The sequence below is a fragment of the Bactrocera dorsalis genome, chromosome 4, assembly GCF_023373825.1.
Source record: "Bactrocera dorsalis isolate Fly_Bdor chromosome 4, ASM2337382v1, whole genome shotgun sequence".
NCBI lineage: Eukaryota > Metazoa > Arthropoda > Insecta > Diptera > Tephritidae > Bactrocera > Bactrocera dorsalis.
The window spans coordinates 2,915,461-2,939,446 of NC_064306.1; the positions used below are offsets into that span (position 1 = coordinate 2,915,461).

A 23,986-nucleotide genomic window follows, 5' to 3' on the forward strand; every position below is an offset into this window, starting at 1 on the left:
GTACTATTATTATTATCACAATAGCGTTAACTTTCTGGAAACGTATACATTTATGGCTTACGTACTATTTTTAGCCGTTTTTCAAAGTCGACAACTTGATAGATTTATTTTGTTTACTAGAAGTATATAGAAGCATTTATTATATTTTTTTAAGTTTGGCGATCACGTTTCATAGTTGGGTGTCATTTAATATAAATTTATTACTACTATTATTATTATATTTTTATTTATACACATATATGTACAGTTACGGGCAATAAAATAGATTCATGGATCGTACAAATTTTTGGTTTTAAAAAGATTTGAATTTAATTCAAAATTAAACTAAAATATATTTTTATTACTTACTTCATGTGAAGTGCTATTGTATGTATGTATTTTCTGCTTTTTTGTGCTATTTAAATTTTTTTGTTTTTTTTTTATTTATTGTTTTTAATTTAATTTTTTTTTTATTTTTTTTTATTTTTTTTTATTTTTATTTATTGTATTATATATTTTTTTGTATTATATTTTTATTTTAATTTTTTTTTTTGTTTTTTTTTATTTTTTTGACATTTGTTCCAAAATTATGAATAACTGTTTAACTAATAACTTAAAACTCTTTAAGAAGCACATATTTCGTCATCTAAACGCCATATAAACAAACTCCTACTTGCTATCGATAACTCTTCACTATCAATGTTACTTCATATCTGCAGCAATATTTATTTAACTTGTGAAATCAAGTGTTTACTAGTTTACTGAAAGATTTAGTAACTCGTTGTTAGTAAATTGCTGCAGTTTTGAAATTCTATTTTCTCCAGCGCGCCTAGAGATACGTACATAAGCTTCTTATCACTTGCTTTTAATAGACTACTGCGCTGGAAAAGTACTTGTTTACCTAGTTCATTACACTTATTCTAATGTTTTGTTGGAAAATTCCGCTGGTTATTTGTACACATAAGGCACGCTTCACTGCTATCAGTTCAACAGAATGTGCATTTCACAATAACGTACATGTTTTTAGTCTTTGATCGTCTTGTCGTGCGTCGTTTAATACGCACTTTACATACCGCCCGATATTGCATTAATTAACCGCATATTTTTATCACTTCTTTTTTTTATTATGTACTTAGGATTTCACATCAAAAATTATCTAATTTGTGTCAGCTTACGACATATTCAATCAGTCCTACCTTATCTGACACTTCGCCGCTTTATTGCGAGAACGTGTATTGTAATAATCTTGAGCTGCCACTGTGTATTTCTATATGTTTATACTAAACAGGCGAGCTCATAGAGGAACATCGAAAATATCGTGCTAATAAAAAATATCACCAAAATTTTATTTCAATTATGAGGCAGCAATAATCTCTCTTTTTTTTTTTGCCTGCTTATCAATACGCCTCTACTAAATGCTTATTTATGCTGATTATTTTTCGAACGTGATTTGCGGTGGCAGCACTTATCTGCCCGATTCGTGAGCTATATTTACATAGCGATACCGCAAATGAGTGAAAACGCCTGCGTTTACCTTTGTATGTGTGAATGTACATTTTTTTGGATTACCGATAATGGTTATCTTCACACAAACGTGCATTATTTGACCGTGCACACACACCTTGATATTTTAGTTCTTTTTATTTTTGTATTTGCTTACTAATAGCATAGCACTTCATTCAGAAAATCACACTGTCCTTGCATACCTACGTCAATGTTCTACGTGTGTGCGCTCCTTACGTCATAAATAAAGCAAACAAAAAAGAAAAATAAATAGTAAAATAAGATACATATATATGTATGTATATTATCATAAATATGTAGCACATATGTTTATAGTATAACATAAATTAAACAGAAATATAGTTAAAACATATTTGTTTTTGTTTTTAACTGCCAAAAGTTTTGCTTACACACAATGTAACTAATTTTTAACTTTTTTTTATAGCAAATGTTTTCTACATTTTAATACTGACGTCAAATGCTATGCAAATTATTTAGTTATTAATAATTATTTAAATCCCAATACGTGGGTGTTTGTTTCTTTTCTTGTACATTTCTAGGTGCGGTTCGCAAACATATTTTTGTGCTGAGTTATGCGCTTATTTAAAATTCAATTATCCAAAAGTGAAAAGCCGGCAGGCGAATAAATGTAGATAAATATCGATTTTTGAAGTGCTGATTCATCATATGTTTGCAGAATATTTTTTGCTCTCTAAACTTTTTAAAAATGTTTTTTGTTTTGATTTTTTATTTAATTATTTTATTTTTTTTCTTTTATTTTATTTTTTTCCTTTATTTTAATTTTATTTTTTTACTTTTTTATTTTTATTTTTTTTTAATATTTATTTAATTACTTTGTTTTTTAATTCGATAAGTTTAAAAATTTATTAATTTTAATTATGTCTTAATTTTTATCTAATTATTTTTATTTTAGTTTTTTATATGATTATGTTTTTTGTTTAAATATTTTATTTTATTTTTTAATTTATTTATTTCATTACTTTATTTTTTAATTTGATAAATTTAAAAATTTAGTTATTTAAATTACCTAATCTTGATTTTGTCAAAAAAAAAAACATTTATTTCGTTCAATAATTTAAAGACTCACAATAATCGACTCTTGATGTTATCGATACACCTTCTACCAGTCTCACTGTCAGCTGTGCTCTAAACCTTTGTTTTGGTTTGTGTCATTTATATATTTTCTGTGTTATTGTTATTATTTTTGAATCCATTCCAACGCCACATTCCTTTACATCATTTTTTTCGGTTTAAACACTCGGCAATTACTATAATTATTGATTTAGGGTCGCAACAGTCGTCTTCAGAGATATCAGAATAATAAATATATATTTGCACTGGATGCATTGCAAATGAAATTAACTCTAAACATTTAAATAGTTCTAAAGTATTTACATGACGCGCTATTTGGAATCTGTTCCCGTACATATATTCTAAATCCATAAATGTTTTTACGTGCAGTACACATTTCTATTCTATTAATGCGAAAAGTAATGCGTATAAATGCATGTTTATATAACTGGCCACACGTGCCGTCTCTTGATCCAAACGCTTATAACTGAATTTACTTACAAAATGTATATTATTCAGTACAATGTCGATTTTAATCTATAAATATAGTTGAAATCGCTGGTATATCAGTTTTGAAAAAAGGAAGGCAGGGTAGGGGTTGCATATACTTGTATGTATGTATGCGATATTCGCTTATGACTGCAATTTGCGGCAACTTTCCTTTCAATTTCCACATTATATTGCTAATGTCTTTTTTATTAGCCTAATCAATTAAACACGTTCGATTCATTATTGTCTACTTTTTTATTGCTAGTAGCAACCGGAAATATTGGCAATAAAGCATTGCGTTAATGTTGCGCTAGCGTGGGTGGCATTTTTGGCTGCAGCACGTCATATTTTTCCGCTCATACCAAAATACATATATGCCAACTTTATTTCTTCTTTTTTCGCTTATGCGTGTTAAGTCTATACTCGAGATAATACTTCAGAAAATAACGAAATTCGCATAATGCCAATGTGAAATGAGTCACGCGTGGGCCGTGCTAAATTTTACTATATGCTCATAAAAATGTTTAGCAAACGCATGCCACTGATTGTGTGGGAAAAGTATGCAAAAATAATTAGGCAGCTCTTTCAAAAACAGCTAATGAAACAGTAAGACTGGTGACGCGTTGTTTGGATTTTTTTTTGTTAAAAAATGCGTTGATTTCTGCCACACAAAATACAGAAATTAAAATTTCCTTCAAAATAAAAAATAGAGCTGTTTTAAAATGTTGACTGTAAAAGTTTCTCCCGCATGCGTCATCGTTTATTAAATATTATCGATTTTTTCGCAACTCTCTTTTCTGCATTATTGTTTTTTGGGGTTAACGACACTTACAATCATAAACTACTTGCCATTCACAGATATACATATGTATATAGTTTTATAATTATAATTTGTTATTTTAAATCATTAACTTGGCACGAGTAAGCAGTAATTTCCTTTCATCTATTTTCTAGCTTGCTTCATCTTTTCTTGGAAGCTTGCTAATTTCTTGAAATACAATCAAAACGAAATTGCCGTGGGCCAAAATAAAAATAATGTGAAAAAACTTTGTAGCCGAAAGTAGCAAGCAAAACAAACCAAAGTATAAGTATATTTAACCGCTCTTACCTTTTACTCGTGTGAATTTCACTTTAGTAGCATAAAGCAGCAAAGACAACGTGTGAACAACCTCTAATCAATAATTGAATCAACAACGCAAACGATAGTAATCGACTTTCGATATAAATTCTCTCACTTCGTTTGTTTTTGGGTTTATATTTTAATGCGTTGAACTCATTAAAACTTTTCAACAGCTTTGCGCATTTATTTCGCACAAAAGTCAGTTGTAATTACACTTTTCTACTTGCTGCACTAACAAATCTTTAGCGTGTTTTGACCACTTTCAACTTTCCAACATACCAGTTCAGCATCCCGCGACCTTTATTGAAAGCACACAAATGGTTAGTTAAATGCGACTCCACATTCTCCGACCTAAAAAGGTTTTGTCTGGCCAACTGCTAGACTAGTTTTGGTGCGAACCATTGCGTCTTGTAGTCTATGTAGTCGTTCACTAATTTGTTTAGTTTGAAGTGCGTTACTGCGGTGCGTCACCTGACCGCTAGTGTCTCAACCATTACGGTTTATACAACTTATTTTTGCGTTTCTTACCCGCTTTACTGCTCGAAAGTCATAAAAGTAATATACTTTTATATATATATGTATATTTGAAAATATTTTTTGTATTATAAGTGACCTGCTTGCTGCTGAATTTCACTTTAATGTGCCGTCGTGTCTTGGCAAGCGTCAATACATTTATTTCGGGTTTGCAATTAAATTTTCGCCACCTTTTCTTGAACTCAAGCACCTTTCAGTTCACACGTTAGCCCGAGTGCTTCGAATATAAAATTCTCACAGCAGAGTTGTTTAAGTAAAACTTGGCAAAAAAAAGTAGAACGTGGCAAAAAAAGCGAGTTAGCACATGGTTTCTTGACTTTCATTTGTGCAACTTCTCAGATAGTTGTGACGTGTGACTACTGAAGTCGATTTCACTTGTATCGATAATTTTTGACCCTTTCATTGGTGACGTAATGTAATTCGTGAATTATCGAGAGTTTAATACTGATTTAAAAAAATAATATTTTCGTTCAGTTGCATCTTCCCATTTGCACTTGAAAGCGTCGCCAATCTCGCGAAATAACAAAACGCATTTATCTTGCAACTATTTGCCTTGCAAGCTCATTTTTGTTTATTATTTCCAATGTCTGTGTTGCTGTTGGCGCGAAATTCATTCACGAATTTGTTTACCCTTCACCGGCCAAATGCTTCCCAGCAATTCCCCACACATATTTTCATGGAAACTCAATCAATTAATGCGCTGGCTTGGCGGCTGGGCAGCGATGTGCCTAATAGGCTGCGCTTTAAATTATTAACAATTATAAAATTCATGAGCGATTTAGCATTCAATTCGCATGCGCGCGTCGTTGAGCAGGGGTTAATTGTATTGCCTGCGAGCGGCCCAAACGCGTCCAGAGTCAATGGCTCTTTTGCATGATGCAATATTTGAAAACTATTTCATGCGAGCGCGCTAATTGCCAATAACGGAAAGGCGTACGTACATCTATACACATACGCTTAAACTTCGACGCATGTGCAATTGTTTACAGAGCATAAAACTACGCTGATTATACTTATACATACATATATATTTTGTTTTGGGTTTTTTACTCCTTCTAATTATATTTGCTGGTTTCTTTATTGATTATGATTTGCCCAATTCATTTGTTTGGATGAATGTGTTGACGACATGCCTTGGCAGTCAGTAAGTCAAATATATTTGCCTGCTGAGGTAAATTGACGTTGAGTTCCTTACATTCACCGCTTCATTCATACACAATATCATAGCATTAAACAAGCGCTTTTGCACGCTTTAGTACGACTTTAATATTTCCGCAAATTTCCAAACTTTATCAATTAGTCATAACGTCTAATTAATGTGCGCTTGTGTTGAAATACGCCACAAAAGTTTGTTTTACTACATAAATGAGGATTCCAAGAATGCGCTGCAAAGCAAGCTAACAACATTCAAACTCAAACTTACGTCAGCCAAAGTGTACATAGATTTGGGGTTTTCTTCTTCTTTGATTTCTAAAATGTTGATGGCGTTTATGCCGTTCGTTTTCTTAATTAAAAATTAATTTGAACAATCTTAGAACCTATTCTCGTTAAATATTTGAGCTACGATAGCATTAAAGAAGCGAAAACTGTCAATTCTTAGGTGCTATCACTCAATATTTATCCGTTGTATTATGTACAATCGATAACTGTTCGATTTACCCACCATATTGCCATTGGAAATTTATACGCAAAAAATATCAGAACAAAATTATCACTTTATTTTTTTACATCTCATACCACAACTACCAATTTGCCAATAACGAATATTGGCAATAGTTACGTTTTTATTTTTTGTATTATGTTTAATGCTTTACTTAATTTTTAGTAAGTTGCACAAATAACTTTTCGACTACTTCTAAGTCCACTGTCAATTTTTACTGCGTAGTTTATTTTTTTTAAGTATGTTTTTTTCGCTTTTTCTGTTTACTTTTTAAATGTTTTTTGGCTTACAATTCGTACCATTTTTATTTATTGGCTCTTTCTTCAATGCCAACTGAACAGCGGCCGATTTGTTTGCTTGATATTTGAGCGATTTTGCGCTTCACTGCGTCTTTGGCTTTAAGTTGTAATGAGTCACCATGTTGTTGTTTTCAGAAACTAGTTTTTAAAGCAAAATATAAATAATAAAAGAGAGATAATGTATAAGAAATTTAGTTTGCATTGACCTTTCACATAAATTCCATTGTTACAATTTCGGCCAAATAACCCTTCTTCGACTTTATTTGTAAAATAGCTACAAATATTGCATCACCTTAACGTTTACTTATTGAAACACAATATTTAACGCATTCTTTTAACTCTCCTCATTCTTCAAGTTCCAGTTTTTTCGTGCTTTCGTACGAAAATCCCCGCATTACGATTTAAACTGGCTTTTTAAGGCCGCTACTAAAGCCACAAAAATTTATTGTATGCATTTAGTTGATGACTAAGTGAGTGCTTTACATTTAATTTAGTTTTTTAATTGTAATTAATGCATATGTTAAACATTTGACGCATGCGCGTATTATATAAATTATATGTTCGGGTTATTGGCGCTGTAAACTTCATTGGAATTTCTGCTACGTCAAATTTTTGGTATTATGTATGTATGTCAGTTACACTACGTTGTTTAGTTATTTCTATTTATTTATTTTTTTTTTTTAATTTTTTTGAAATTTATTTTTTTAATTTTTTTGAAATTTATTTTTTTAATTTTTTTGAAATTTATTTTTTTAATTTTTTTTTATTTTTTTTTTTTATTTTTTATTTTTTTTTTTTATTTTTTTTAATTTTTTTTTTTTAATTTCCATAGAAGAAAAAAATATGAAATGCCACTTTTCTTCTGCATTAGTTTTCATTTTCAGTTTATAAAAGTCTGTTAATACTAAGCCTGGGCGCTGCATAATGTTAATGTATTAATTATCGATTTTCGATATTATTGCCAAGTGTCATTCCAGTGTGTTACTGCAACTTTTTACAGTTTCATAAAACTAACTCAATAATGTATTGGAAGTGTTGTTGTTTTGAAAAAAAAATATTGCATTTTCTATGGCCTACGTAACGCTCATAACATTAGTGCAGTCAGCAGCATGTAAATATATTCCTCTATTTTTGTTTACTTCCATTCTAATGTTTTGCCGAAGAATGTTGGTTTTGCTGTAGGCAACGCTTAAATTTACATATTTTGTGCCTAAATTCAAATAAATAGTATTCGGGTGTGTAATCCGAGCAAAACGGATATTGAAACGCAAAAAGTAAGGCCTAAAATCGAAAATGTGACTTCCTGTTACGCGTTGTACGTAAATATGTACGTGTTACTTTTGAAAAAAAGTCAATTGCGTAGAGAATTATTCCGCTCGGCATCTGCTAGATTTTTGTATTTGCTATTACATTGCGAATATATTAAATTTTATTATACATTATACATATGTATGTATGCATGTGTGCGCCACATTAATGGCAACGTAATTAAAGTAACTCAAGCGTATTGATGACGATATGAGCACTTAGCTGCTTGTTAACATTAAGCAAAGTTAAAGTAAAGATCAAAGAAAATGTAGTACAAGCTCGCGGGCACTTCGTGAAGAATAACGCAAAGCTGGAAAATACTGGAAGAAAATGTAAAATTACATAGGCCAAAGCGTAGGTGACGAATATTTTCCAAGAACAATTCAATATATGTAAGTCTGCTTGTATTTTGTAAACAAATTATATTAAGTTGTTTAACATTCCGTATCATAAACGACTGCTACCGACAAAAGCCACGCGCACGTATGTATGTATGTAAGCGTGTGCCGTCAGTGTATTATACATATGTATGTGCTGCATTATTGTGTGACGAGTTGTAAAATCGTAATAAAAATGATAATAGCAAGTTTCAAGTGCATTATTTGCCAACACATTAGAAAAACAGACACAAGCATGTCGTCTGTTTTACGCGTGAATGCCTGATTACTCGAGTGGTGGGCGGCTGTTAGAAACCCCAGTAGTGGCACTAACATTTACTGCGAACTACTTGCCGCTCGCGTGTTGTAATTAGTGTAGTGGTATGTGGACAGCTGTTGGCAAGTTAATTACTTACAATTCGCTTATCAGCTTTAGACGCTGCCCGCTTGAGTGATTGCATTTGAACGCCCTTGACTCAATTCTCAAGCGTTTAGAAGTGTGGAGTTGCCATTAAATTAATATTAAACTATTAAACTTAAAAGTTCAAGTCTCAACTAACCTAACAGAGAAAAACATTTTTCATTTTACAATACAAAAAAAGGTACGAAATTTGGCGTATATTATTTTCCGAGCTAACTTTATAATCTCCGAAGAAGCTGCCATACAAACTGACCGCTTAAACTCAAGTTTTTGTATGGAAAAGTTTTTTATTTGAGAAGTTACCTTTACGAATTTCGGCATGGGTTACTGTCTAAGAGAATGATGAACTTTTCAAAGAAATTCTTCTAATCCGACCACTATAGCATATAGTTGCCATACAAACTGACCGCTTAAAGGCAAGCTCTTGTTTGGATATTTTTATTTGTGAAGAGTGTTGTAGCTTCGGTGACACCAAAGTTATAGTCTTTTCTTGTTGATAATTTTTCTACACAACCGCTTTCTTTGTTCTTTCCCAGTAAACACGTTAAAAGCTTCACACCACATTTTGCTTTTATTTAGTAATTCATGAGACCTCATTTTATCTACCGCCGCAATATTTGTTGCAAATTTTGCATTACTATTTTTGCATATTAAAGTTAATGCAATCAGCTTTGTGTGTGCTCTGCTTTGGTCGCATGATCTCATCCAGTTAGTTAATAGTCGTGAACTGGTTATTTGCATATTTGTTTCTGCTAAATACACGCCCTTCATTTCACAATCAACGCGGCAGTATTTATCTGCTCGCCAACCACAAAATGGCGAGTGTTTTTAGCATGCTTTGCACATTTACTCATCTATTAGTTCCCAAGTGTGTTTTCTTTTTCGCCTGCAGTCTGTCGCCCAACTCAAACCAAAACAACAATGTGCTAATCTCAGTATCAGCCGTCAAGAAGCCGCTGACTTTTCCACCTACCACGTTATTTTTTCTGCACATATCGCTTGATATCGTTCAATCTTGCCAACTTCTTTGTTGTGCTTGCCAGCGCAATTATAATCTTTGTATATTTACATTATTATTATTATTATCTCCCACGTAAGCGGAAGCAACTTGTCTTTTTCACATGTGTGTGTGTGCACAATCTTCGCGACTTTTCCATTAGCGCCGCCAGCAGTGTCAACTTTCAACCTGTCACCTTTGTTGATCCTTTTCATAATGTAAATTGAATCCTTTGTTTCTTTCTTTGAGTATTTGTTGTAAATATATGTTTACAAATTTACTTTTCCGTTTTAATGGGCGTCTTTATTTGCTGTATGCTTGCAGAATACATTTTCTTTGACATATGTCCGTCATCATACAGTGGTTGCGCTTGCTGAATATACGAACAAAGAAATACCTAAAATTATTCCCATGCCTTCTCAAAGGTTTATTTCACTTTAAGGCTTTATTTAATTTTTTTATGTCTGTAATACAAGTAGGCTGCTAAAAATCGGATTAAAAGCTTTTTTGTGATCGAAAGCTTTCCAATACCTTTCCACTTTTTAGATAATAATATTTTTTAAAATAAATTTTTGTATGGCATTAAAATACTTTTTGAATGATCGATAGATTTTTATGTGCAATCGATAACATTTTAGGACTATATTTTGCCGAAAGCTCTACGTTGTAAAAGCTTTTTGTGAAATTCTAAAGCTTTTAAGAAGCTTTTGCGCCAGTATTTTTTATCTGTCATGTTAAATATTAAATAAAATTTGTCATCAAACTTTGTGATAAATGTAAATTTTTTAGAGCTTGAAAAACGACTACTTTTACGCACTCAAATACAGAGTTATGAACAACATCTCAGCTAATATTTGCAGAAATCTTTACGTTTTAAAAGCTTTTTCTGCACTTCTGAAGCTTTTACGAATATCTTTTTAACGGTAAAGTTATCTTGCGTTAAAAATGATTAAATATGAAAACAAATTTACCCTCAAAGCTTTTTCAATATATTCAAAATATTTTTGGAGCTTGTAAAATAAGCAATAACCGATTTTTTTCACACACAAATTTCCGCTAATTTTTCTGAAAGCTCTATGCTTAAAAAGCTTTTATAAAGTTATGAGGCTTTCACGAAGCTTTTGCAAAAATATGTTTTATTAGTATTATACTTTGTTAAAAACTATTAAATAAAATTTAAATTTGCCTTCAAGTTTTTCGATACAATGAGAGCTTTTCTGAAGCTTAAAAATTCAGTTTTCGAATTTTTTGATTTCGCACACACATGCTCAGTGTTACGGAAAAAATTTCTGATGATTTATGTTGAAAGCAATTTTTTTGAAGCTTTTTCTGAAGTTCTAGAAAGCTTTTATCTAAATATTTTCTAACCTCAGTATTATAATTTTACTTTAAAAATGATTAAATAAAAAAATAAGTTTGCTATCAAAGCTTTATCGAGAGCTTTTTTCGAGCCTAAACTTTAAGCTTTTAATTTTTTTTGCTTCACATTTTTCGCTTACACTGTGCGCCTTGTCAGCAGTTACTTTTCACTGTCAACGCTGCTGTCTACCGTTTTTTCTTCACTGCTACACTTAATAGCATTTTCTGCTTCACGTCGAATGCGTCAAGCAAGTTTATCGATTTCTTTTGTGTTAAAAATAATAAGCACGCAAGAACAATAACGGCAGGCGACAGTACAAATGCTATGAATATGGAAACAAAGTAATGAATACTAAATGCAAATGCCTAAGCATTCATTTAGAAGGCAACCGAATTTGAAAGGCGCAGCTTGAGCACGGATGGACGTGCTGTCAATTACATAAATTAGTTTAATTGCGTAGAATAAATAAAAGGTTAGAGGCAATACGATATTTGAATTACGCAGGCAGAGAAAAATCAGTTAAGGTCAATGCATTTTCCAGCCTTTTATTAAATTGCTTAATGTAATAGTTTTTCCTGCGCGCCTTGCATAAATTCGTCGTCCACTTTTATTGGAGTATTAATTTTTAATAGTTGGTGTTTCTAAACTATTTATCAACATACTATAAATCGTTTTTTGAACTCCCCACAGCTGGTTCGAAGGATACTTTTCCACCACATGTCGTGCGCTTAATTTTTTTTGTTATTTTTCTGCCATAAACTTTTCACTCTACGGTTTTAAATAGCCCAAACGCCTTTAACTCTCTGTGTTCGTTTCGTTTCAACGCTGTATTGACTTTTGACACGAAACTTCGCGCACTGTATATTTCCATGCTTTAGCTGCTGTTCGGTCAACGTGGCGTATGATGAACACGTTAAAGTTTTGTCGTGCCAATTGGAACGTTGCTCTTTGCGTTGCCTATCAGCTGAAGAGGGCGAATAGGAAGAACACACAAATGTAATTAATCATTCTATTGATTTATTTACGTACACAAATTGATTAGTTGTGCCATTCGAGTGTAATATAAATAATAAAAACAACAGCAAAGCATAAAGAAAAACATGCAAAACTTATTTGCTTTCAATTTTAACGTGTCGCAGCTCAGCAAATATTTGCAAAAGTATATTTGCATTCATTCGCGTTCACTTTCAATTGGTTATAAGTACAAAAAGCAGCAAAACAAATAGTAAATATAAATATAAAATTGCGTAAAGGCTTGCTGCGATTCTGTTATGGCGTCTGTAGCCCGTCACCCGTTGCCCGCTTCCGCCGTCAGCCACTTGCGTCAGTGTCATTGTGCTTTCGGTTAGTGTGGTTAGTTTTGAGTGTTGCCAAAAACATAAATTCAATTAGTCGGAAGGTTGCCATTTCTACGCATTCGGTCGCAAGTTTTCTTACACAATATTTGCTACACGCAGCTTCACCTTCGTCAAGTGCAGCGTAGAAAGTTAAATTTCTCATGTTTGCATTTTATTTTCTCGTTTCTATTTCTATTTTCACTACATACTCACTATACTATAGTGGAATGCCAATAGTTAGCGTAAGCTATGCAGATGTCCTAGACCCAGTTGAAAGTGGTTGAACCATTGTAAAGAAGCATTGCACGCACTTAGACTTGAAATTCTGGCGCGCATACTCATACTATTTTTTTTATTTATTTAAATTATATATTTTTTCTGTTTCATTATTATTTTTTTCTTTTTTAATTATATAAATTTTTTTTTAATTTTAAATTTTTTTTTTTAATTTTTTTTATTTTTAATTTTTTTTTTTATTTTTAATTTTTGTTTTTATTTACTTTTTTTATTTTGATTTTGTTATTTTTGCTTTTATTTTTTAATGTGGTAGTCAAATATTTTCTAGTATTCAATAAATACAATCACAAATAATTCCTTTAATGCGCATTGTGCGTCGATGAAAGAAATATTTCGCCGAATTTTTCGATTTCAATATTTTATACGCAAGAATTTAAGGTCAAAAGGCGCTAAATACGTGTTGAGCTTGTTGGACTTAATATTTTTTTATTTTCTATATAATTTTTGCATTAATTTTTTTATACAAAAATATTTTACGTAATTTCACGATTTTTAGCGCGTGTGTTAATTAATTGCTGATAAGAGCCAACTTAAAAATAGCTGATCCCATTGATTAATTCACTTTCGGTAATTAGCGTGTTCTATTATTAGATGCTATTTTGTCCATCAAATCAATCATAGAAGTTTAAACACATTAACACGCCACACACTTGAATTAAAAAGCAGAAACTGTGAAGAAGCACTTAACATACGTTTTATAGGTGCAGTGGAATCTTCTTACAGCTGCACTCGAGCGTAGATTTGTTAAAAAATATGAACTCCTTTGTAGTAGCAATTTTGAGCTGCTTAGTAATGTATTTTCTACGCAGTAATAATATGCTCGGAATTAAAAGCGCTGATCAGTTATTTACCCCGTGTTTCGGCTTGATTTTTGCATGTCTGCTTTTTACAACTCTTTTTCATATTATCGACGAACTTTTGTAACTTTTATGGCATTATTTCAATATTCTAAGGCTTTCACTAAAGATCCGAGAGCTTTAGCAACCCTTTTGAGCTTTCACAGCTTTACAAAAGTAAATATTTACACTATTATTCAAACATTCTGTAGCTTTCTTTAAATATCGTGAGCTTTTACAAGCTTTAAAAGTAAATATTTATTATATTATTCAAATGTTCTAAAGCTTTCATTGAATATTTCAGTGCTTTCACAAGTTTTAAAAGTAAATCGTTAAATATCGAAAGCTTTCCAAAGTTTTAACTATATTTTTGTTATTTTTCTTGCACTTGCCGAAAAAATTTTCTCCTCTTATGTACTAAAACCACGCTATAGTCGCCAAAACTATTATTTCTTCAGCGCATTCATTATGAGTTCTTTGTTATATAGACGTAATTGTACACTGCATTATTCATATCAATCCGTTCATACGCATTTAAGTCCTTATTTTCCACGTTAGCGCATGCAACACGCAAAGTAGCGTGCAATTAAATGTAAAGGACCAAAACACGCATTTGACTGTATATTTTAAGAAACTTCAGATGTAGTTTGGTTCTAGGTTTGACGCATTAGATTTGTTTCTGTTACATACTTTTAATTTGTGTTATCCTTTGCCCGTTACATTGCATGAATTTTCGAAGTAATTAATTAATGATATATTAATTATTAATGAATTGACAAATTTAACTGATTAATTTGCTTACATGATTAATATTTAATTTGATTGACTCGAATTGTCATTATTTGTAATAATATAAACTGCGGTACACACTGCAACTTCATATTGAAGGCCTTAACTTGAGTACGCACTGTCATTTTATTGATTCACTCTAATTATGTCAAGTCTTTACACAACTAATGCTTTCACTTAGCAGTTAATTGCTGTTTTAGCCTTTAAATTGTGCTTTGCCACATTTTTCAACTTAACTGTTTTTCTCTCAATTCTTCTTAACTGCAGCTGCAAATTCAAACGAATTTTAAATTTTTAATACGACCATTTTCTTGCACTGCTCTCTTCACCCTTAAACAAATATACACTTTGAATAGATCAACTCAAATGCACGTGGCAGTAATTCAGTAATTGAAGAAGGAAAAAATCAATTTCCTTGCTTTTCTTGCTACATTTGCGGGTGTGGGTAGCACCCAGACTACTAGGAAAATATTTATACTGACATGCGTCAATAAGCGCCACGGGCTGTGTTGGTCAACAAGCCATATACCAACAACCGTAGTACTTGTAGAAAGTACACCCACACCTGTTAGTTTGCAAGCCAACAGGCGCAGGTGTGTCCGAAAAAAGCTGGCCACTTAGAATGAGGTCATAAGTCGAGTGTTAGTGAAGAAAGGATTTTTAATCTCTGCTCAAGTGCACACACAGGACAAGCTGTATTTGCTAGTTTGTATATTGAAGTGTTCTTGCAGCCGAAGTTTAGCCAGAGTGGACTATACAAAAAGTCACACTCAATTCCATTCAAAAAGTATGTCCACAAACCACTTTCTTTAAGCATTTACACAATATTTTTTTTTATAAAATCTTGTGTTGTCGGGTATCTAATTTCACATTTCATTAATGCATTCGCGAACTTCTCCAACTATGTGCACGAGTTGTCGTTTATTTTTCACCAAAAATGTTACATTAACTTGCTGCGTTGTCAAGCGCTTTTTTTTATCCTTTTTTATACTTTTGTTTGGCAATTTTTTCTCGCCGTACTTTGTTTACTGACATGCTTGATCAATCTACTTATAATCCTTAAACATATTTTCGCTGTGTGCCAATCAGTCACTTGAAATTATTTATACCAGTTTTCGGCAGTTTTTTGACGATTTCTACAATATTTGCAAATGTCATTTAAAGTAGCCTGTATTAAAGCAATTTCACAAGTTCTTGCGCTACTGGTATTTAAGTGTATACCGTATGAAGTGTACAGATTAGGTATCGATATCAGCCTTGAGTTTGATCACTCACCACTGATGACATATCTTTAAACAAGTTTATTTGTTTTTAAATTTGAAGTGGGCACTTGCATGACTGTTCAATTATTACGAAATTTAAGTAAACAAAAAATGTTAATTTAAATTTCTGTATACATACATATGTACATGTATACATGTGTATCATATTAGGCTAACAAGTGTGTTCTTGGGAAATTTACGCCCACTTGGCATACGAGGCTAAAATTCTTGAGTATTTTCCATAGATAATCAGTTTAAATTCCTGTGGTTGAAGTGTTGTAATCATACACACATATGTATATACTTCGAGCTTAATCTTTACCAACATGTGACTCAGCGTTTTAATTAGTAATACATATATTTAAAATATTTAAATATTTATTTCATATTTTTTATTTTTATGTTTTGATTTTTGTTATTTTTTGTTTTGTTTTGCGCTTCATTATCGCTCTAATTACCAATAATTTGCGTTTTAAGTACTAATTTGTAAATGCTCCATGTAAGCCCTTGATAACATGACTTGGACTCGTGAAACTCACATGTACCTTTGTATGTACATATGTATGTATGCATGTGTGTACGGCCAACATATTTACATACTTATAAATAAATGTAAAAGCCCTTCCCGGCTTATCAGCGTTTTGCGGTTGAGCCACAGCTCACGGCGACTTATCAGCGCTGCTTTTTTTATTTTTGTCTTCGCTGCTAAGTACTCGGCGTCATTGCAAGAATTGCAAATAGATTTTATAACACACACGCACACATATGTACATTGAGTAAGCCCCAGCACTAGCTTGCTGCTCTACCACACATACCATGCGTTGGTGCTAATGAGTTTCAATTATTTTTTCCCCCGTTTACTTCTTGTTTGCCATTAATTTCCGCTAATTCTATTCAACGTAATATACTAAGCAACAAATATAAATATACATACGTGCGTATGTATGTGTATGTGAGATTTTTTTTTTCCACCACACCGCCGTGTTGGCTTCGCTGGGTGCCTCCGTGTGTAGTATTACCTGTCGGAGCAATTATGTACTTCGGCTTTTCCACACACTCGCGCACACACACACACACATCCGCTCCATTATGCGCTCTACTTGCCCATAGTCGGTTACGATAGCCATTGCTTGGCGCCTTCGCGTTTCTTTTTCGGCTGATGCGGTGTTCGTGCTTAGCCGATCTACGTTTCGCACATTCAGCGCTGCGTATGTGTGTGTGTGCCTGTGTGCGTGTTTGCGCGTTGAGTGGATATCCAACTTTCGCTTTTCTATTTTCCGCCGCCGCTTAAGCAGTGGGTGGGTGGCTGGCTGGCAGCGGGTGGACATTTGGAAAATAGATAATATACATACATACATGTTACACATACGCCATGGACACACAAACGGACTTTGCACACGAGTGGTTATATGCATGTATGTATGTGTATGTGAAAGGGTATGTGAGCGCGCTGAAAATGTTAGCTGCTGTCGTCCATTGTGTGCGCTGGTATGTGTTTCATGTTCGCATTCGCACTCACTTTCGTGTGTTCGTGCGCGTGTAAAGTCGTATTCGTATGTGTACGCCGAGGCATTTTTTTGTTGTAATTTTTAAATTCAGCATATTCGTGGCAATATGAGCGGCAACATGTTGTAGTTAGTAAGTCAGTCGGCGTTTGACAGTCACAGTAAGAAGAGGCTATTAACGAGTCCAATAGCCGATGATAATATAACACACGCGCTCATTGCAACAACAATAAGTAAAAGCGAAAAATATAGAAATACAACAACACGTCAGCGGGTTTGATCTGCTATACGTGGAAAAAATTCGACAAAATAAAGAAAAATAAACATTTTTTTTAAATTTCAAATTCGAAACGAAACATAGCAGTATAATTTTGGAAACATATCGATTTCGGAAACACTAAATTCATAGAAAGTTAATGCTAAATGTTTGTGAAATTTCCCAACACACAAATAATGTGTTTTTACCGTTAATTTCAGTAAACAAGTGCAATGTGACTGTTTAGAAACAGAAAGTTTCCTTAAAAGAAAAGCGCCACTAAACAAGTGTTTCGTATAAATTTGTGCTCATTGTGCAAAAACAAATACTCAAGGACCCAGTGCATGCGTCCTCAGTGTCAGCGTAAATAACTTTCAGTGCAAAAACAAAGAACATTTAACTACAGTGCCTTCTAAAGTGTGTTTTTTTTATCCACTGAGATTGTTAAGCCAATTAGTGGCATTTCGAAAGAAAGACACATAAAAAACAACTGTAAATTGTAAAAAGTGCGAACAGCAAAGGCAACACATAATTAAGTCGCCAGTCAGCGCGTTGTAGTGTCAAAGTTATAGTGCAGTGCATATAGATAACGTTAAAGACCGCAAAGACTAACAAAGAAATTACCCTAAGACCAACATTTCAACCCTGATGGCAACAACAGCACCGGCCAGCGCCCCCCTTATCAGCCACAGCAGCTCCGCCAACAGCAGCAGCAGCAGCAAGCCGATTACCATACCCTTGCTTGAGCGCTTCACCAGCCAGCTATCCACCGGTTCGGCCGACAGTGGCGTCGTTGTTGGTGGTGCTAACTCTTCCAGCAGCAACTCTGTGGCGTTGACTAGAAAAAGCCTTGCCGCCAACTGTTCATTGGATACACGCTGCAATTCGCTATGTCTGCATGGCACGAATGTCAAATGGCAGCTCCAGAAGCTGAAGCAGCCCACCAATAAACAGTTGCTGTCGCAGGATAGTGGCATCGATGCCGTTGTCGATGGCGGTAGTGGCGGCACATTGGCCGCTGATGGCGACGCAGATTCGACCGCCGGTTCGCGGCAACAACTCAAGTCCATGCAGTGTTCTTCGTCCAGCAGTGAGTCGCTGGGCGGCAATTCATCTGGCCTGTCACTGTCCAAATATTCTGAGGATGGCGGCGAGTCGGAGAACTCGTCGGGCATTTGCATGAGTGTCGGCAGTGGCCGACGCATTAAGTATCGCAATAGTGCCAGCACCTGCACTCAAGGTTTAGAGGACCGTATCGAAGAGGTAGACATACCAGACGATTACGACGAGGAGGAAGACGACGTGGATAATGACGACGTCGATGTAGACGAAGACGATGATGAAGTTGATGTGGGCGTAGATGATGATTTGGACGTGGATGAGGATGAAGACGTTGAAAGCGATAGCGATTCGGGTAATAACTCGGGTGTTGTGGGTGAAACAGGCAGCGCCTCTATGCCCACAACCATCGGTACACTGAATGGCTCCTTTGGCAAGATCGTGCCAACGAAAGCGCTCGGCGTCAAAGAACCACCGGCAGCGAATCAATTGCACATCAAATCGTCGCTACATGCGCCGCAGTGCGCCTCAGCGCCGGTAGGCAGTGTTACTTACTCAACGTCCCACCACAAAGCCAATGAAACAAATAAGCCAACCACTAGCAGTAGTAATCATAATAATCTAAACAATAATCGTAGTAGTAGCACTAGAGACCATAGTAGTAGTAGTAGTAAACCGCAAGCAGCCACTAAGTCCAAAAATCCCGAATCACAAGTATTGGCCACTGATGGCAATTATTATTTTCCGCTGCTGAAAATCTCCGACGATCCGTACATTGATTCGAAATTGATTAACAAGAAGGATGGCCTACAGGACACCATGTACTATCTGGACGAGTTCGGCAGTCCGAAATTGCGCGAGAAATTCGCACGCAAACAGAAGGAGAAGGAACAGAAGCAACAGAAGGCGCAAAGGAAGCAAAGCAAACGCGAAGAGGAGCGTAAGAAGCGCACAACATTGGCGCCGAACGCCACTGCTGCATTCACGACTGACAAGCAAACCGCTAACAGCGGCGCGACAATGGAGTCCAAAAAACCAAGCAACGTCATGGACGCTGCAACAAACTGTGATGATAGCTCCAAGGAGCAAAGGCAAAGTAGTAGTTATAAGCACAAATGCGACGCTGCGGCTGGGAATGAGCAGAAGACCGCTAATGAGGCGGATACGCGCATTACAGCGAGCAACAAGTCGCTGTCGACCGCATCCTGCGTGACCTGGAACAAAGTATTTCGCAAGTTCAAAACTGTCTTAGGTAAATGGGGATTTTTTAGAGTTTAACATTTTTTTCTAACTAAAATCTGATATGGTGAAAATAGTAAACAAAAAAGTTTAATAAATATTTATTTGAAAGTTGAAAAAGTTTAAATAAATATTTAAGTCTAAAGAATAATTTTTTGGAAGTTTGAAAAATATTTTTAATTAAAAAATTTAAAAAAAATTTAATTTAAAAATTAAAAAAAAAAAATTAAAATTTAAAAATTAAAAATTAAAGAAAAAAAATTAAAAATAAAAAAAAATAAAAATAAAAAATAAAAAAAATTAAAATATTTTTTTTTTATGTTTAAAAAACATTTTTTTAAATTTAAAATATATTCAGTAGTTGTTTGTCTTGATGTTCAGAATTGCAAAGCAGCCTTATGCTTTAGAATACCATAAAGGATTATAATATAACCCTAAGCTTTTACCATACAAAAGCAATTTTAGAAAATAACTTTCGAAATTCGATTTTTTAAGTATATAAATTTTGTTTTGATATTCGTACAGCAAAAAAGTATATTTCAAAGTGCTGTGAGCATTTTTTATTTAATTTTCAATTGCCATTTATTAACTTACACAATTTTCCTCTCTCTTTTTAGGTAAGTCTGATATGAGAACGCAAGCTATAGCCAATACTGGTAAGGCACAAGTTTTTATAAAGTCAATAATTGTTCGATATTAGAAAATGTTTTGAAGCTTTGTAATATATAGATTGGAAAACATTTCCAGTGAATGCAACTCGTTGCCTATTTTTAGGCGTGCAGAAATTCGTGAATTTTCTTTGTAGTATTGTAGAAACCTTCTTACATTTTTGAAAGGTTTTATAGACTTACATACATACATATGTAAATTCGATAGAATTTGTAATTTGGAAATTTTTATTTTTATGAAATATTTTTCTTTAAATTTGTAATTTAATTTTTTTCATAAAATTTATAATTTAATTATTTTTCTTAATTTTAATTTTAAATTTCTGAGTTAATAATTTATGCAGTTACAATTTGTAATGTCATAATTTCCGTTATTGTTTGCCAAAAGTATTTTCCGCTGTCAACGATATGGTTCCATTATATGTATGAAGTATATGTATTTAATTTTTTCCTCAAAAATGGAAACAGGCATGCCAGATTTGCCCCCATTCATTGCCTCCTACGTATGTACATACTATATTATGTATGTAACACTTGCGAAAATATCTTACCAAGTACTCAAAAAAAAATTAAAAAAAAAACACGAATTTTTCTGTTTTTGCGGTAATTTTATTTTTAACAGCACTTTTCCGGATATTTTTGTAAATTGAAACTGAATTTCCTTAAATGTGCTACAGCTTGCCATAATTTACTCGTGTAAAGCGTTAAATATACAATTTGCTGTTTTAAAACTTTTCGTCGCTACGTCATAAAATTAAAATTTTTAGTACTTTTTGACACTTGGCAATTCAAACCTATTTTTCCTGTTTTATATACATATTTATTTCGCATTTATTTACATAATTCGTATTTAACTCAGCGATGACCGAGTTAATACGCAACGCATATCGTTCTGAACTTTGATTGCTGCCTTGTGGCCAATATTACATACTTAGTTTATACGCATATAATTACATGTCTATATGTATAAATACATAAATACATATATGTAAGTATGTACATATGTATACGATGTTGATATTGCTGTAGGAGCAAATGTAGAACAAATAGTAAACAATACGCAGAACAAAGACGCATTTCGCGTGCGTATATGTAACCTTATTAATTTCTTATCATTACATTTGTTTGCTTATTTATTATATTTTTTATTGTTTTCGAATTTTTTGATTACATATTTTCGGAATTTTTGTATGTATGTACATACATATATATTTTTTTTAATATTATTTCTATTTTTTTCTAAAAATATTTGTATAAATATTTATAAAAAGCAAAAATATATATATATATTTTTTAATATTTTTAATTTTTTTTTATTATATTTTTTGTGATTTTTAATTTTTTTTATTATATTTTTTTTATTATATTTTTTTTTGTGATTTTTAAATTTTTTTTTATAAAAATTATAGATATTTTTCCATAAATATTTTTTTATTTATTTATTAATTTTTTTACTTTTGTTTTTGTAAAAAATATTTAACTAATTTGTTTTTATTAAATTTTAAAAGCATATAATTTATACGTACATACATTTTATAAGACTAAATAAAGCGATGTATAGAATATACGATTTTTGCTCACCCTGTACTATTATGTGAGATTTACACATACAAAGTTGCAATGCGCGATAAGACTTCTTTTATTATTTTCTTTATATTATATTTCCTCTGCATTGATTACAAATAACCGCAAAGCGATTAAGCCGAGCAAAAAGAAACGTCTTCAACACGTCATTTACAAAAATAATTCAATGAACGCGCAGCAGCACAAGAACAAATGCGTTATTTATCATTTCGCTTTGCTGCGTGCATTGGCTGCCATAGCTATAAAGCTGTGCCCCTTTCCCTTTTTACATACACTCACTAAAAGACTAAAAGTATTCTTCCGTCAGCTTAGACTGCTCGTCAGTCCTTTTGTCACTTGCCGATCAGCAGCTGCTATCAGCATGACTGTTGCTTATTTCTCTTTGCGCAGCCTCTTTCTTACATTCTCCTTGTTTTTGTAAAATTATATAAATTTTATAGTTTTATTTTGTCTTTTTCCTCTTAGTTTAATACAAAGCTTTGTAGCTTTGTTTTTTTTTTTTTGCTATACATTTTCTATACAGTTTTTAATTGTATTTTTTGCACAAGTTTTTTAATAAATAAATTTTTGACTGTATTGCTTGAGCGCGGAAAAATCTACTATCTGTATAATTTGCACAATGAAAGCGGTCATTTAGGTTATCGCGCCTAAAAAGTCAGCTGTTATATGCAGTGAGCGTACGACGACAGGAAATATTCAAGATATGCATACATATGTATGTATATAAAACTCGGCATAAAAAAACGTAAGAATAATGAACTTTTTTCACTTTTGGTTTGGAAAAGTATGAATTTTATCAATTTGCGAATATTTTTGTTAGTATAAAATTTTTTTTGAACGTGTGAACAGGGTATTATTAAACAAAATTTTAGGTACAATTTTGAAAATTTCAACACAACATTTTATTTTATATTTTTAACTGTTTTTTTTTTATTTTTTTCGCACATTTTTATTGCGTGTGTGAACAGGGTATTAATTTTTATATAATTCACACAAGCTCTCCTATATTTTAAAAATATTAAGTATAATTTTGAGAATTAAAAAATTTTTTGCTTTTTTCTGATTTTTTTCGTTCAATTTTATTGCGCGTGTAGACAAGCTTCCATGTGTTAAAAAATTTTAAGTATATTTTTATGTTAGTTAGTTTAGTTAATTTTTATTTTTTTTTTTTATTTTTTTAATTGTTTCTTATTTTTTTAGTTTATTTTATTTTTTTTTGAATTTTAATTTTTTTAGTATATTTTATTTTTTTTTGAATTTTAATTTTTTTAATTTTAATTTTTTTTTAAATTTCATTTTAATTTTTTTCTTTATTTTTTTTTATTTTAATTTTTTTTAAATTTTGTTTTAATGTTTTTCTTTAATTTTTTAAATTTTTTTGTAAAGTTTTTATTAGTTTGGTTCTTTAATATGTATTTTTTGCTATAAATGTAATAAAAATGTAAATATTTGTCTTCATCATTAATGACACTTCACACTTAGCTAAATTTGTTTTGATAATTCGAATATTTTCGTTAAGATTATATCAATAAATTTGTGTTAATCAAATTGTGAATATTTATTTCTACCATCAAGCTTTCCAGCTGCTGCTTTGTTAGCTCAGCAGCAGCGTGGCAGCGCAGTTAGAGACATTAAAAATAATAACTTGTTTACTAGACATTTTAGCAAAGACATTTCTGCTCAAGTGATATTTAAAATAAACAATTAAAGTGGGGAAAGGGAAAGACGTAGAAAAAGACCTGTCCATTCGGCTAAGTCAAAAAGCTACAGTGATTTGCCTATTTTAAATATACATGTGTATATACGAATACATATGTAAATAAGTTGCGTCGTACACTTAAAAACACATATACTATATGTATATATTATATGTGTAGTATATACATAATTTTATATATTTGTTTTGAAGAAATGGGTGTGTCCGCAGCTGCCTCTCATTTCACTTTTTTGAAGCTATTTTTTATATTTTACTTTTTATTTATTTATACATACATATGTTTTTTTCCAATACTGTA

General features: G+C 32.4%; 1 protein-coding gene and 1 long non-coding RNA gene across 6 annotated transcripts in view; one reads left to right on the forward strand and one right to left on the reverse strand.

Annotated features, from left to right (window-relative positions):
- The window catches only part of LOC105226184 (uncharacterized), a 64,391-nt gene that overhangs the window by 14,249 nt on the left and 26,156 nt on the right, over positions 1-23,986 (forward strand). For 3 of the 5 annotated variants that reach the window (XM_049455068.1, XM_049455069.1, XM_049455071.1), the window contains exon 1: positions 17,292-19,732. In XM_049455068.1, coding sequence (XP_049311025.1) covers positions 18,070-19,732 — 1,663 coding nt within the window. In that variant the 5' untranslated portion in view covers positions 17,292-18,069. Of the gene's footprint in view, positions 1-17,290; positions 19,733-20,336; positions 20,376-23,986 lie in introns of those variants that run through there. The other 2 variants (XM_049455067.1, XM_049455070.1) reach the window with 2 other exon arrangements.
- LOC125778275 (uncharacterized) lies at positions 6,415-12,024 on the reverse strand. The gene is made up of 2 exons (XR_007422597.1): positions 11,802-12,024; positions 6,415-6,814 (listed from the first exon to the last, which is right to left on the reverse strand). It is a non-coding gene; the product is annotated as an uncharacterized LOC125778275 (long non-coding RNA).